This window comes from Cygnus olor, chromosome 2, assembly GCF_009769625.2.
Source record: "Cygnus olor isolate bCygOlo1 chromosome 2, bCygOlo1.pri.v2, whole genome shotgun sequence".
In the NCBI taxonomy this organism is placed as follows: Eukaryota; Metazoa; Chordata; class Aves; order Anseriformes; family Anatidae; genus Cygnus; species Cygnus olor.
In genome coordinates, this window is record NC_049170.1 from 47507095 (window position 1) to 47524258 (window position 17164).

General features: G+C 36.6%; 1 protein-coding gene across 3 annotated transcripts in view; it reads right to left on the reverse strand.

The window, feature by feature from the left end:
- ULK4 (unc-51 like kinase 4) overlaps positions 1 to 17164 on the reverse strand; it is a 245889-nt gene that overhangs the window by 90512 nt on the left and 138213 nt on the right. For all 3 annotated transcript variants that reach the window (XM_040546024.1, XM_040546022.1, XM_040546023.1), the window contains one exon: positions 4540 to 4645. In XM_040546024.1, coding sequence (XP_040401958.1) covers positions 4540 to 4645 — 106 coding nt within the window. The remainder of the gene's footprint in view (positions 1 to 4539; positions 4646 to 17164) is intronic.

Here is a 17164-nt window from a genome sequence, read left to right on the forward strand (position 1 = left end):
TGCCCTGCTGCGCTGTCCCTGCAACAGATACCAGGGTGGTTGAAGTTCCCCATGAGGACCAGGGCTTGTGAACAGGAGGCTGCTTCTATCTGTCTATACAGGGCCTCATCTGCTTGGTCTTCCTGATCAGGTGGCCTGTAGCAGACTTACACTATAATGTCACCTGTCTCTACACTGCCTTAAATCCAGACCCACAAGCTCTCTGTCAGCTTCTCATCCATCCCCAGGCAGAGCTCCATACACTCCAGCTGCTTGCTGACATAGAGGGCAATGCCCCCTCTATATCTCCCCTGCCTGTCCTCCCTAAAGAATCTGCATCCTTCCATTCCAGCACTCCAGTCATGGGAGCCATCTGTCCCACCACATCTCCATAATGCCAAGGAGGTCACAGTCCCGCAGGCATGCATACATCTCTAACTCCTCTTGTTTATTGCCCATGCTACGTGTGTTAGCATAGAGACATTTAGGTTGGCCCCCAATGAAGCTCACTTACTGGCTGGAATTCCTTTGTGTTGCTCTTCAGCTGCTCTCCTGCCAACCCGTGACCCTTGTCCAGGCTCTGGGCATCTGTCACTGACACTGGTGTCAAACTGGGAGGAGCAGGATGGATTACAGTTCCTCTCCCACAGTCTCTATGCTCTCTCAAATCAGTTTAAAATTGTCCAATGATTTCAAAAGATAGGGAAAGGGAGGAAAGAGAGACTGGCAGCCAGAAGCCAAGACAAAGGGAAAGAGAGTAAGTTTCACATTCTTAGAAGTCCACACTAAAAGTGATCAATATTGTCTTGGCTTGTTAGCATCTCATCTTAACTTTCCACAAGAGACCATATACTAATCCCAGTCTCTTTACTGACTTCCAGTCTCAGTAATTAAACTGAATCATATTATTCCGCTCTGATTATTAAGTGAAAATTGTTGTTAATGTTAACAGAACAAATGTTTAATGGCTGATAACACAGTAGAGGCCATTTTAAAGTCCCTCTGCAACTTTAGTTGCATATGTTAATCTCCATTTCACCTTTAAACATTACAGGTGGTTATCATTACATGTCTGATGTGTTGTCATGCAAGGACACAGTTCAGGGGAGAGAGAAATTAATGCTAGACAGTCCACCCTGTATGCAAGTCCCTGAAATGCCCAACTGTATCATTGTTATTAATTTGAAATCACAGAAGTAGTAATGAAGCAAGTGCTATCATGCAAGATTTCCTTGAAAAAGGGGAAAGTTCAACATGTAAGCTGCATCCCATTTAAAAAAAAAAAAAAAAAACTGTCACCTAATAGAGCTCCATTGAGCAGAACAGAGTTCCAAAGGCTAACAGGCACAGAAGGAAACAGTGACTGGGGGCTCTGAATGATCTGTCTGCAAAAATACTGCTTTCTTGGCAGCTGAGGAAAGGCATACATAGAATTGGAAAGAAATCCTCATTGCTAATGTCTGAACTCTTGGAAAATAAATAACTTGACAGCACTGACCCCTTAACATGATCTCCTTATAACATTTATCATGTATTTAAGATTTTTAATTTCTAAAGCTCCACATATACACAAGTTAATCATCACACTGTAATACGGAAATAAGGGAAATGGATGTCCCATAATACTTTGTCTTCAGCATTTTTCTTAGGCAGCAGAATAGCTCATGAATGTTGAATGCCTTCATTAACAGCCTGGACAGAGAGTGTTAATAAAATGGAATAATACGCACCTTCAGCAAGTTTGCAGATGACATTGAAATGAGGCAAGCAGTTGATGCAGTTAAAGGTTGAGCCAACAATTAGAAAGAGCTCAAGAAGCAGCCTGCCAAAAGACTCTTTGATGTTCAACAAAGGCAAATACAACGTTCTGCACTTGGGAAGGAATAACTTCAGGTAATGCTACAGGCAGAGGCTGCAAATACACACATTATGTGTTCAACCCTCCTAACCATCCTGGTGGTTCTCCTCTGGACTTGGCTCCTGTTTGCCTTGTAGTTTGGAGCCCAAAACTGAAAACAGCATTCCAGACACAATCTCACAAGTAAAGAATAGAGAATAATCACTTCCCTCGATCTTCCATTTATTCTTTCTTCTTGTAGTTCACTTTTGCCTTTATTGCTGCAAAGGCACGCTGGCTGACCTATGTTCAACTTTTTCATTTGGTCCCCAAGATCCCTTTCTGCAAGAGGGAGCTTAGCGTCCATTTCACTAGATCACACTCTTCTCCCTTACACTAAAATCATTCAAAAATGACAAAGCTGAACATCAAAGATGGTGGCAGAGAAAGTTTAAGATATTTTCTTGTAGTGAACCCCATATATTTACAGTTAGCAAGGAAAAGGATAAAAAGACTTCCAGTTTGGGCAGAATAACATTTCTCCCAGTTTCATTCAAAGAAAGCCTTACAGGCTACACTTACAAAATCAATACCTTCATAACATTTCTAAAAACCAAATTTCAGAAGTTCTGCACTTGACAGGCCCTTAATCAACAAAGCAATGGCTACAACCCATATTTTCAGTACTCTGAAGATTAACCCATTGGTAAAAGGGATAGGAGAAGATAGGGATATTTTACTTCAGATAAATTGTTTTTGGCTGCTGTGCTGTTTTTCCTAGTTAGGATGATGAAGTTCAGTGACCCCAAGTTAGAGTTATCCAATCACTAATAGTCTGAAAACATTACAAAGTTATTTATGACATAGCACAAGGAAATGATAAAAGACTTTAATAATGTTGCTACCCCACTTCGATTTGGAAACTATAATGATGGAAGAGATGCATTTTATTTTAGGAGCAGATGAGACATGAAAGAGTGTTGATGTACTACCAGCAGCATAAAAAGCATAAGGGAGTTGGCTTAGTAGGACAATAAAGGAGAGATGTTTAGGGAATGGGTTCAGTTTTGCTACGCTGTTGAACAGTTTTGCCATGCAGAAAGGCAGAGCATATTACTTTGAGTAAGGCACACCAATTATGTGGTTACAGTGCTTGTAGGACATGAGCTAACTTCTTTGTATATCATTGTGCAGTTTTAAGAAGTTATCCTGCTGCAGCTCAGATCAGCACTAGCTTAGGATTAGATCAGATCTGCGCTAGCCCAACACACAGCAGATGTGCACAAAGAAAGAAAAAGCAATAGATACGTCTCACCTCCAATAAACTCTAAGCAGTTTCAAGGGTAACAGGCACTTTACTGAGAAACAACCAAAGAATCAGAAACCTAACAACCAACCCTCTCCAACTCAATTACATTTTCCTTTTCTTCTGGCCCTATGATTCTCACACTGCCAACTTCAGAGTGGATCTGCTTCAAACAGAGAAGAAGAGCATGTTATTAGCTACAATGTCAAGTTCCTGCTGGTCTTCTGAATGATAGAATTGTCCATTCAATCCCTCCAGAGTAAAAAAAGAACCCAGATTCAGGTCTCCCATTTTCTGGGTGAGTGCTTTACCTGCTAAGGTAATTATGAAAACAAGGACATGAACACTATTGCAGTTTTTTTCACATATTTTTAGGCTGGTGTGTGTTCTGCTTTTTTGTTGTTGCTGATTTTTAAAGTATATCTAAGGCAGATCCAAATCTTCAAATCTGCATATCATTATCAGTGTTAATACATAAATCATTAATCACAGTATGTCTCTTTCGCTCCTTCTCTGGTGTGACTACCAATAGAAAAGCTATACTCTGGTGAAGTATCATCTGTCCCACCTTCTCAGTCTTTTTCCAGAGTTTTTTAAAAGGTTTCTTCTTGACTTCAGAAGAGACTTAGCTGTTTCTTCTCTCTCCCTACACAAACTTCTTCCCTTTCCTTCTGGAGTATACCATGTATTTTATACTGTTGGTAGTATAGATCAGTTTTTCCGTATGTCAGTTACTCATTAACTACAAATAAGTGTAACGTAATCAAAGTGTGTATTTCTAAACAAGTTTTCAAAAGTATATAGATTTCCAACAGCAGAAACCTTCTGTTCATTTTGTAAACCAGAACCAAGTTGCAAATAAAAGGCAGACTCAATAATAAAATACAGTGACATGAAGACATGGAACAGTTTGTATACTAAGGCTCCATAATCAGTTTGGACTCCGCCCCATCAGTCTACACCACTGGACTGGAAGAGTAGCCAGCTTTTTAAGTGTAAAATTATTGTATAACATCCTTTCACAGATTTGAGCAGTGAGAAAAGGAGGAATTTGCAGGGGTACTCTATGCCTATACTCTGCACTGTTATGGTCAGATCTCTAGCCCACTCTTTTCCAAAGCCATTCTTCAGAGGCATAATGTAAATTCCACTTAGTTATTCTTTTATAACCACATCTCCTTGAGGGAACAGCTTTCTAAAGTTAAATTTCTAACCAAAATGTAAAAGGTAGATGAAGGCAAGCAGAAGAAGGCAAGGTAGATGAAGTAAGGAGTAGTACCAGTCAGTTACAATGTGATTATCAAACAACCAATATAGAATATAAATATATACAATCAAACATTTCACATGGTGCAAGATATTATAACAGACTGGGAAGCATCTGTACAAAGCAGAATATCCAAAGGTAAAGACATACCTTCTGTGAAGAGTAGCATCATGTTTGTGCTTTTGTTAGCAACCACGTTATTCAGTAAGGCAACTGCAGTTTGCATTGTATTTCCTAGCATATTGTCTTGGTGTTCCTGCAATAAATAACAATAATAAATAAATAAAAATCTGGTATTCATTTTTCAAGGTGAAGACTTGTTTCTCTTCCAAAAATGTAGTAATACAAAAACAATATTCTTTCAACCCCTTGAAGTCAAACTTTTAAAAAACAGGAAAATCAGCCAAACATCTTACTCAAGAATATCAATTTCAGGCAGCCAAATCCAAAATCTTGGACCAAAACTTCTCCCTTCTGTTCTTTAACTAGATATCCCTATATATTCAGAAAAAGGACATTTCCCTTTGTATAGTATTTCTTTTGTTAATGGTATTAATTTTACTCTTTTCAGTTTCAGCTTGATAACCCACAGTGAGTCATAAAATCCAGCTGTTGTTTCTGTATTTTCTTAAGTCTAAAATTAATTTCACATACACATCAGGTGTTTATTTCTGTATCTAATTACACAACTCCTGTGATGTCTGTCTTATGCTTAATGATTGCTTCCGTCATTTTCCACAATTTTCTGAGATTATACTACTAACGGCAAGGTGCCAGGATCTCTAAATAAACTTTTTGCTTCTGTGGTAGTTGACACACTTGCACACTGAATTTGAAAGATGTGGATAAGGCAGTGAGATCAAAACATTTGTTTACTTGCACTAGTTACAGTAATAACTCACATAACTTCCAAAAATACAAAATAGGACAAGCTTTTTCAAATCTGAGTCTAGATATAAATATAAACCTGAATACATTTCAAATCTCCCTAGGAGGTTCAGGGAGTATTTTGTCCAATTTTTCAGACTCAAATCCAAATAGAAATATACATCCAAAGTGAAAATAACGTTAAGAAACAAAATCATATTTCACATATAGTAGATTTTTCACATGAATCTTCGTTTCCATGCTTCCCTTCCCAAACAAATCTTTCCATATACTGTTATCACTACCACAGCACATACTATCTCTTCTGAGCCAACCCCTGCAGTAAGCCTTTGAAAAAAAAGTTAAATTTGAAGTTGAACAAGACAAAAAATTATTGGTCTGAAGTTGGGTGAAGTATTTCTGATGACAAAAATTACTTCAGCCCCTCAATAGAGTTGAAGGAACCCTCCTATTGAAATTTCCTTTAGGAGACTAGTGCCAGTGGCCAGGAACATTTTCGTTTGTTTGTTTGTTTTTTCCCAGCATCTCTCTGCTCAGGTATTTACAACCTTCTGTCTCAGGTGTATTCTTGAAAACAGCAGCGGCAATCTATCCTTCTTTGGGAAAATCTTATTGATCGTCTAAACGCTACAGCTGGTGCAGAATTAGACTGATCAACTGTCAGCCAGCAGCAATCACAAATAACATGTTTTACAATTCTTCCAAGGATTCACTACCTATGAATGACACTCAGAGTGATATCTCTAGTTTATAAGCTGCTTTCTATGTTGGGCCAGCAACAGCATTTAGGAAAAGCCACATTATTTTAATCCCTACCTATGATCATCGTACTAATGGTTGCAAGAAATTCTCATGCAAGGCACTCCTGAGTTTTATTTCTTTCCTAGTCTGATGAAATTTACGATACTGTGAAGTGCATATTCAATGTCTTTTCAGAAAATGCTCTATTGCCATGGTATAAAGGGCCATGCTCTGTGAAAAACTGATGTTTTCCTTTAAATATTTAACTGTTAAAGGAAAGTTTTGACAAACAGAGGCTCATGTTTGCTTTAAGAGCATTAATTTCTGTTTCCAGACTCCAAAACTAAAATTAAATGCTATTATTTCCTGTAAATACCATAAAACATACTTGATAAAGTGTAATACATTAACAGATGAAGAAATATATAAACATACATGACCTTCTATTCAACTTAAGGCTGTAAGAATTTTCTACTTCCACTCTAACTTTTTAAACTGGATCATAAGAAGCGATGAGGTAGAGTGGCTCATAGCCTTTTGAAGGACTGTAGTTTCCTCTCAGACCCTAAAGGAATATATCTGAGATCCCCAAAGTTCTATTCATTTTACATAGCACTTTGAGATGTCATTTATGACTTCTGTGAAGAGTACAATAAATATCTGTTCTTGCAAAGGTTTAAAATACAGCCTGATAAATTTAAAAGCTATGTTGGAAAGAATAAACACTACATTCTTCAGAAGATAAAACAACCAATACAGAAAGGATATACCATAAAGCCATAATACTAAATATAAATTTGAAGTTATTGCTTACAGATAGCTGAAGAGTAAGAAAAACATTTTTTCAAAAGATCAACATGCTCCTCTGTTAGGGTATCACCACAATATCTTATTAACCCTCATAAAGAATGTTTAGAACACAATACCTTAAACAGGATAAACGAATGTTATTCAAAAATAATGACACACACAATGAAAATACAAAATAAAAACAAAGAACTCCACCTAAGAGCTGACTCATATTATCACTGCAAGTACAATATTTCTGTTACTGCCCCATATATGTGAAGTAAACATCCAGTAAAATTCTCTTTTGAAATATGCAATTTTAAGTTGGTAGTTGTTTACGATAGCAATCTTTTGCATTCACCAGGTTGGTAACACTAAAATGAAGCCATCTTTATTTTTAGTGAAGATCAATTACACTACGCAACCCTCTAACGAAAGACTAGTACTGATGAGTTTGCTTACATTCAAGTATGCGTAACTAGTCTTATCTTACCCTAAACATATACCAACTAGAATTCAAGATGAAACTGTATCTTGGATAAGCAAAACTGTCTCTTCATGAATAAATTAAGCAGTATATTCAGCTGGACTACTAGAGTTTTAATGTATGTGTCATAGATGAATCATGACAAGATACTAGGTTTCAAGAAGCTACAGGTATGCTTTACTTACCTAAGTCATCATTGATTGCTGTTAGACTAGATTTTAAAGGTCTATAAAAAAAAAAATGTAACTTCTTCATAATCTATCAAGGAGCAAAGCTGATCTAATTTGTGTGCACAGCACCACAGACTGTGGACATTTAATGAACAGTGCACTTGACAGCTTTAATAAAACATAGCATTTGCCAGCAGAGATAATTAGAATTGAAGCGGCAAAATTCTAGTGTTTGGCAACACAGATGAAACAACTTCATTAAAATGTACAGCTTCGGCAAATGAAAGGCAGGAAAGCACTGGACCCTGAAGAATCAGCCTTCTCAAAACTAATTGCTTCAGTGCTTAAAAAGGACAGCTATGAAATACCAAGGGCATAACAAGGAAATACTAGTATAAAAAAAGCACAGAAGATAAATCAGGCTTTTCAAATAGGACTGCACTGTATTTAGGCCATTAAACTTTTCGTTCTAATTTTGAAGGGTTGTAAATTAACAAAAGAAATCAGTTGGAGTATTTTTTTTAAAGGCAGATAGGTAAAAGGATATGAATTAGCAAGGTGGGAGTATGAAACTCAGCAAGATACTATAGTCTAAAGCCACTATTTCTCTTTCTTTTAGTATATTAGAACCACATAGATGGACTACAGTATTTTAATTACATTTTAGATAACAAATTAGATAGCAATTGTAATAAGAAGTTACCAATTTGTGAGACTCCACATACCTGCCTCCTAGTCATTTACCTAAGAATCCAAAACCCAAATGCCCTAAATACTACTTTTTCAGATATGCTGTAATTTAACCTAAGGTCCACTCTACTCCACAGTAACACTGTTCATTCAGTGCTATCACAGTGATTAAACTTTAACTGCACAGGGGCTCTCCTTCCCAAGCTTACATATCACCTATGAATGCAAGGTAGGTAAATAAGGGAATTTAACAAGGAGGAAGTTTGATTTTTCATACATTAAACCCACTGAAAGAAGATAATTATAGAATTGAACCATATCCAAACTATGTATTCACTCAAAGATGCCTCTTTTACTTGATGGCTCATTGGCACGATGTACTTGAGATAAAACAAGCTGAAGTATTGAAGTTCACAAGGACCTCTAACAAGAGCACAGTTTAACGTTGCATTCGACCTAGCTTATTTTGATAAACTGTATTACTGTGTATCTATGAAATCGTGTGAGAGAAACTTTTCTGGCCCTAACAGCAGAACGGTTCTGTAGAAAGCAGCATTATTAGCATGCAGCTCGCAATGGCCTTTCCCAGCAGCTTACGCACTGTTCTGCGGTCACAAGACAAAGTTCACTGAGAAACAGATTTAATCCAGGCGTGTACATAGTTGTCTAATCGGGTCTTAAACATTGTTCGGCTTTTGATGCAAAGGGCAGTTATGCATAAACTGAATGCGTGTATACACAGATCTCCCACATAATACTATCCTGCTTATTTGTGATCTAAACCATTCTAAAACAGACACGTCTTTCAAAATATGGCCTTGTTCAACAGCAGAGTTTTAACAGAGCTAATATTTCCAAACATTTTCCTCTGGGTATGGTCATATAATATGGAGCAACTAATAAGCTGGCAACCTGTTTCTGGTATAATCGTGCTTCTTGGATGGATCACAACAGTGATATATTCAGTCCACATGTGAAGATCAGGAGTCTTGCAACTTCCACAAAGAACACTGTTAGAATACTAGATCGGGGGAAAAAAAAGAAAAAAAAGAGGGAAATCTGTATTCTTAGTCACCAAGTGCTTAAGCAAAGCTAGGGGAAACAGGAGTAATTTTTAAGAAGTGAAGAATGCCACTAATAAAAACCTAGAATGTGAAGTATCAGCCAACAGATAGTGTCAGGCTTAGATTTTATTCTTCTACAGGTGACGCAAAATTTCACAAGATGCTTCTTTGAGAAGATATCAATTTCTCAGAAGTACATCAATTTACAAGTACATCCTCTTGCCTTGCCTAAGTTCAGATTTCCAGACACCTAACAATCTTTCTTTTTATTCCAGAACTCATTTATTGCATCCTTTTTATTTCTCCAAGTTCCTTGTTATCCTGAAGACAAGCACGCAGTTCTGTCTGTGCTAATGGTCAGAATCTCATGAGGCAGAAGGAGGAAAGGTGATATTTACAATAAACAGAGCTCTAAACAACATTGTCTCTGTAAAATGAAAAGATGAGATTTGTTGCTTTTAGAAAACTAGTTTCTGTCAAGATCATGCCAGTGCTTCTGTAGTACACCAAACATTAAGAACTGAAAATATCAATATATATCAATATTCATATCCTAGAAGAACAGAAGGCCAAAGAACAGACACCATGCAAAGGCCATGAACAAGAACAGTATTTTTGAACACCTCTTTAATAGGGTAACTACTTCTCCTCCTTCATGTTTCAGTTTGCGGAAGGCGAATAAATCATGCTAATCCAAGAACAAAAATTTAAGTAGCAAGTCAAGTATGGCAAAACTGCCCTGTCAGCAAGCACGAGGTTTTGTAAGCTATAGAAAGAGGAGAATGCTTAAATCTGTTCAGAATTAGAGGTAGGCAATCGACAAAGTTATTAAGAGGAAAACCATACGAAGACATGTCAACAATACTACTTTACACATGATGAAAGGAGAAAGATTTCAGGATATTGATAAATTTTTAAAATTACCATATAATATTTTAAGCAGAAACTACCAGGGTTCCAAGCACAGAGCAAGAAATCCATTTTGTCCCTGCTTTTACTTTACTTTATATTTATCTGCCAAAAAATAAAATAAAATACACACCTACAGGCATGGGATTTTCCTTTAGTCAATTTTCACTTAATCAAATAGTGATTGGGGTGCAGGAGATAAGCCTGGAAACTAATGGTCTGATGCAGTGAATTAATGTACCATTTTTGGTCTGATTTTTGGACAAAGGGATAGGATAAGTTTTGCAGCACAATAACCATCCATGCAATCTTACCATTACAGATGAAATATAAAGTGACTCAGCAGCAAATCTTTAAATTAAATGCCATTTTTCTTCTTACAGAATTGTACCTAAATTTCTGACATCCACGACACCTTAAAGCTTCTCTTTTTTTTTTTTCTCCTGAAGACCTTAGGAAAAGAACACATTCTCAATGGCAAATTTTCTTTACTGTCAACAGAGGGAGCCTGAGAAGATTCCTCTCTCTGCAGGCAGAGTCAGGCTCTTTCACAGGGAAGAAACTCTGAAGGACTTTGCTATAAAAACATAATTTTCCCCATTACCTAGAAAGAAGGATTACAGCAGTTAGCCTCCTAAGCATTAAAGCTAGCCTTTGTAAATAAAACCTTTAAAAAGAAACATCTGTTCAAGCCCGGAGAGAGAGAGTACAGAAAAGAAGCTACAAGGATATCTTACTCCAGAGCAATACTCTTCTTTACATTAAGGAAGACGCCAGCACCCTGGAAGTGCTCGTGCTGACCCCTTCTGAAGCAATGAAGTCCTAAAAGAAAGAGAAACCACCACAGCAGTAACTTTGTATTTAGTGTCATGAATTTGTAAATGCCTTGGAGAGTCTCAAGTATTAGTGAAGTGTTTGAACTGCAAAGTCACTTGAGAGCTGCAATAAAACCATTACACCAAGAAATTTCCATTCCAAAATACTCACTTCTCAGACTTACATTTTCAGCATCAATTAAAAGCTAGTTCTTAAACAACTTCAGAAAATGACAGATACCAATCAACTGACATCTTTTTTCCACATAGGACCTTGCTTTGATGTAAATGACAGCCTCTTTGCCACTACAAGGAAAGAAGTTTAGATGAGTTAGGGGAATTTGCTGATGACATTTTTAATTTAGAGAACATAGATTCACCAGGCTTATCCAAAAGATCACATTAAAAATTTTTGACTAGAAAAAATTTGAAGGGTTCAGAATGGGATGTATGCTTAAAATCATAAAAAGAGACAGACACTGAATAGGGTAATACAACAGGGCATTAGAATAGGGCACTCATCTGGGACACTAAAAATTTAGTTTCAAGTCTCTGCTGGAATTGAACTGTGCAAGGATTTGAACACTGGTCTCCTATCAGCAGCTTTTAAGGAACGGGTCTCTGTCTCTTCTTCCCTGGAACCTCCTCCCTTCTCTATAGCTAAATAATTGCTAAATTAGTAGTTAAAAGCAGAAATTGAGACTAAGCCAGTGATTATATTGCCTACTGAGGTGTGCAAAATCCAGACCGAAATACTCAACATTTTCCATAACAGGAAAAAAAAAAAATAGAGCTACTTTTTTCTTAGGAAGTAGAAAGGAATAGGAAAATCATCTATTGTCCTTAATCTGAAATTGAATATTTCACTCTTCATACTCACAGACTGTCTTAAAATTCAGTGGTGCTGGAGAAGAAGGTGTTGAATGAGAAGCCCTGGTCTGACAAAGAAACACAAAGAAATGGAACCTGTTTGAATGAGCGAAGGATGCTTTTCCCTACCAGAATTTAGTTGGCTGAAGTGAGATATACTCAAACTGTCAAAAGTGGAAAGAAAAATATATTTACATATTTAGTTTATTTTACCCTTTGCTGTATGCCTTCTGCCCTCAAAATACTGTTTAATTCGAAGAATGTTTTCTTTGCACATTCACATTTACTTAATATGTAAATGCGAGAGAGAATGTTGATAATTAGTTTATTCAAATTACATTAAACTTGAAAAAAATGAGTAGCTGTTACATTGAAAGGAAGCATCTGCTCAATATTCTGTTACTAGATTCATGATAGTCTCATTACATTTTGGCATCTTCTAAATAATTTAATTATTTCTTAATTTCTATTAGGATTTTGAATTTAGGGATTATCTAAGTAGTTAATCCCTAGTCTGAGTGACATAGAGTAATTGTGCCCTCTTTTGTGCCTTTTTTTAAAATGTAATCTTGTTAATCTTGGACACCTGTTCCAGTGGTTTTGCATTTTCACAGAGGTGTGTTCAGGAAAAAAAAAAGAAAAAACAACAACAAAAAAACCCACCATCCTCTGCAATCAGGCTATCAGCTCTCAACACTTCACCCAGCTCAAAGCAGACATACTATTACATGCAGATGTTCTAGCAAATCCATCTCGCAGCCCCTCCACACTCAAGTTGTTCCTGTAGCAGCAAACCATCTTCTGTTAGTTGATACCTAGGCACTAAGCCACACGGCAGGAAACAAGCAAGAGCTAACAATGTTCCTCATTGAACGGACTGGCAGAAGTGCCAAAGAGAAATACAACCAGCACTATTCTTGCATGAGACAGAGTGCATCTCTTTCATGTTCCAGCCGTGGGCTTAGACAGACAAGCAATTACGCTCTAAGCAAACTATAATCATACTACGGCATTAGACAGGCAAGGCAGAAAAAATTACAAACTGTTTGCTATCTATATGTGAAAGCTATCTAGCAAAACACAGTGCTTAAGCATAAATGAGAAATTGTTAAACAACTACTTATCATCATGGTACTTTTTGTGTCATTATACTCAATAAACATCAACCCCCAACACTAAAGCTATTTGATTAAGAGTGAAATTCATATGTACTCCACAGAAATACTACAGGGAGATTTTATTTGGTATGATTTTTCTTCAATATCCTCAGTCAATGGAAGACAATCCATGATCATCTGCCTGGCCCAACACGTACACTATAACAACTGCCTTTCAAATCACCAGCCTCTTCCACCCCTGCTGACACTGCAGGTCATTACAGAACTGGGACAAACTGGGCATCTCCTCCATTTTAGCACTACTATCTTCAGATGATGGAACACTGAAAAAAAGCATCATGGATGGCATAATCAAATAAAGGTCTGTTTTTTTTTTTTAATCAGTTAATTTAGGACCATAAACATTAGCAAACTTCCACCATAATCAAATGAGTAAATATTTACAAATCCAGGAAATGAAAAATATTTTAGACATATACAGGATCTCTGTGAAATACAGGAAGTGGGTTTATAGGGAAACTATCTCAAGTTTCTTCTATAAATTAGTGGTATATTGTCTCTGCTCTCAACTATCGCAAATTCACAGCCCCTGATACAGTGTGTATGTTACACAAATGCACTTCACATGCCACGTGTCACAGGGTTATCTTGGCACTCATTCAAGAATTCAGGGGTGAATGCATCTTCTTATGCCAAGTCATATATATGAGGTGCAGGAATAAAAAGAGCTAGGATGAATTGATGGTCCAAACAGACTTGAACTATGGTACTGAGACAAAGATTCACAATTTGAAGGCAAGATTAGAATTGATGCCATTCCTAATTGTATGCATGCCATAGTTAGACTTTTGATTAAAACTCTGAGGGGACTTGAAATGCATATTTAAGCTGAGTAAGACTTGAAGTATTTGCTATCTCTCAATGTTAGTTTACAAATACAAGTATTTGTGAAATCCAGACCTAAAAAATGAAGTCTTCATAGCCAAAAGAAATCTCACTGCTCTCAGACAAACAAGAAGCACACTTGGAAACATCTGAAGGAACAGTTTGAATTCATAGCCAGACAAGTTCTAAACTGGAACAAATGAAAAAGGAACTATGGTTTCTTATTCCATGTAAACATTAGATGGATTTCTGTTGTGTAGACACAACAGAAAGGAAGTTTATTGTTACTCCAAAATCTCCCACAAAGATCCAATCCATTCATCAGCCTAACTCGGTGTCTACCAAGCCATCAACCCTATTCTTTAATCAAATTCTGTGTGAGGTTAGCATGATTTTGCTTTATTACTATTTACCAGAAGGAACAGTGGGTAGTTAGGATGAAAACTTAAAAAGAATAAAGAAATCTAGAGACTAAAAAAAGGGGACTTCAAGGTTAATGATTTTTTTTTCTTGCTTAAATTCTTCTAGGACGTTGCTGCAGTTTCTAGACTCCACAGTTTGCTTTTAAATTAGTTTTGCAGGTGTATAACCAAGGGCACATACATCTTCAGTTCTGTTGGTCTGATAAAGAATTAACATCTTTTCCTTTCCCAAAAATTTTTATTTATTCCTTTGTCTTCATCTTGTTTTGTATTTAGTATTTTTTTTGCCTCTACCTGTGACCCTAGAAAAAGTGAACATGACAAAGCTATTTTAGTAGGCAGCATTTCAAGTAGTATTCAGCAGAATATTACGAAGTGACAGTCCCATTTTAGCTCTATAAAATACTGACAGCATGAATTCATTGGAATTCACTGATTTTTGAAGATAACTGTTTCCTTAGCTGGCACTGGTTTGCCAGTAATGCTAAACTGAAACAGCATCTGAACCAGAACTGATGAGAAGAAACCAAGATGGAGAAAGAAATGACAGCTATCAAGAATGACAAAAATAATAATCAACCTATACTTGCAATATGAGATTTATAATAATATAAGTTTATATGTGCTAAAGATTACTATTCTTACCAATTTAAAACGGTACCTGTGTGACAACACCCACATTTTCACATAGCAGCTGCTTTTAAACAGAAGTTACAGACATAAAGCACTAATAGTACTCATCACCCAGAATAATAAACTAGGAAGAAGTGGCAGAAAACAGAAATTGCTTCACCAAGTATATAAAAAGAGCATAGCACAATGAATTTTGGAATAGCCCAAGACTTGCTCCCTGGTGGCAATCTCAATCGTGCCAGGCTGCAGACAGTTTGCAAAAGTCATGGTACGGGTACAGCCAGCGCTATAGGGTCAGCTGCTGCCCACTGGTGCTCCTGAAGCTCTCTGTGTACTTGCCTGGCACAAGCTGGGCACCACTTTTGAAAACTCTCAGTTGTCCTGAAGTCAACTCTTGTGTTTCAAAGAGGAGGAGCAAGGGTACAATTTTGGATTTTAAATCTGGTCCTAACTCGGATCTACAAGAATACAAGGAAAAGATAGCAATTCTGCTCCTCGTAAGCATCTAAACCAGCATCAGATGCCGTGACTTAAAAGGAATTATGTTTCTTGCAGCTACATATGATCTCACTGATACTTTACTCCATTTTTGTAAGAGATTAAAAGATAGATCAGAGACAGATTCAAGAATGAGTAACATCAGCAGAATAGGAAACTCTTCTAAACAAGTCCCACTTCTTTCTCAGAGGAAGTTCTTCTGCATTTTATTATTACTGTTATTAACAAGGAGTTGAACACCATTTTTAATATGCACATCTTTGCAGGGTAATCTAAAAATGATTCATTATCATTTTTTTCATATACTCTCCCCACCTCATTTCTATTTAAATGCCTACTGTATTGATTCAATACATTAATTTCAGGGATCCAGGTTTGAAAATTGGTATAGGTTACAAAAATAACTTCCAGTTGACCGAGAGATATACCGACCATCGATAGACGTTTTCTTCCAAGAGCAGGTTCCGTTCACAAACCTTCCTGCTTTTGGTCACTGTTAAGGAAGTTATCTCCTGGAAATACAGGAGATATGCTATGGGGGCACTGGAAACATGGTGCCTTCATGCCCCAGGGCTGTGAATTTCCCTCCCTGTTCATGTAGCTCTTTTCACTAGTAAACAGATATTAAATGGTTATATGAGAATTTATGTCTACTGCTTTAAAAGGAAGACAAGATGCATCATGCATATAATATATACCTACATATACACATGCACACATTTTCTTGTAAATTATTTTAACTATGACATAGAACATTCAAATGAAATACCCTCAGACACCACGCTCATGTCGTGATAAACCCCCGAACTGTGACCAGCTCGCTGTTGGGAAGACGCTGCTGCTCTACCCAAGCTGTCTACCAACAAACAGTAATTTTATTCTCATATGAACTCAGAGCCTGAAAAGGAGCTGGATACTTTAGATCAAAGTAGCGTTTTGATGCTAAGAGAGAGACATAAAATAGCACCAGAAACTACATTTATTATCACTAGAGGCCAGTCAAAAATTTTATCTCATATACAATGTTACACAATGTCCCATTACGCTGTAAAAGGAAAGAATATTAAAAAAAATAAAAAAATTGCACTAGTAGATTAAGATAGCACAGAAACATGTTTTAAATGAGCTCATTAAAATATTGACTTTGTTAGGTACTAGTAATAACTAAAAGAGTTAATTACTCATAATAAATCATTTTAAAGTTATTAAGGTTATTATATTAGTGTTTTACTTCATTTCACTCAACCTGTCCTCCTGAATAGTAATTCATACTAATAAATATATACAATAGATGCGAGAGGAAATAAAAGGGTGAAAGAGGAAAACAGCTGAAATATATCTGAAAAGCTGGTAAATGAAATAAAAAAAAAAAAATCAGGGAGAGGAGAGTAGGGTATTATTAGCCATTTTCATATCCTAATGGAACATGCAAGTTTCAGTCTGCTACTAAGAGAGGGTCCGTGGCAAAGAGCCCAAATGAGGTCTGAGAAAGGATAATGTACCTTTAATGATAGAAATAGCAAGAAAATTAAATATAATCATGTTTCATTAAGCATACTCTAGCTCCCATTTTTACTAAATTATTTTATTATGATTTCCCAACTGTCTGTTGAAATAACCTTTTACAGCAATTTAATTCACCATCATAAACAAGTCTCATTTCTCACAATGAAGTCCCCCGGGATTAGTGCGAGGAGATGGATAATCTCAGCCCTGCCAAACCTGCAGCCACTAAGGTAACCACTCAGAGAGACAAAGATTTTTGTTTTCCTATTTGTGGCTGAGATCATTAAGAT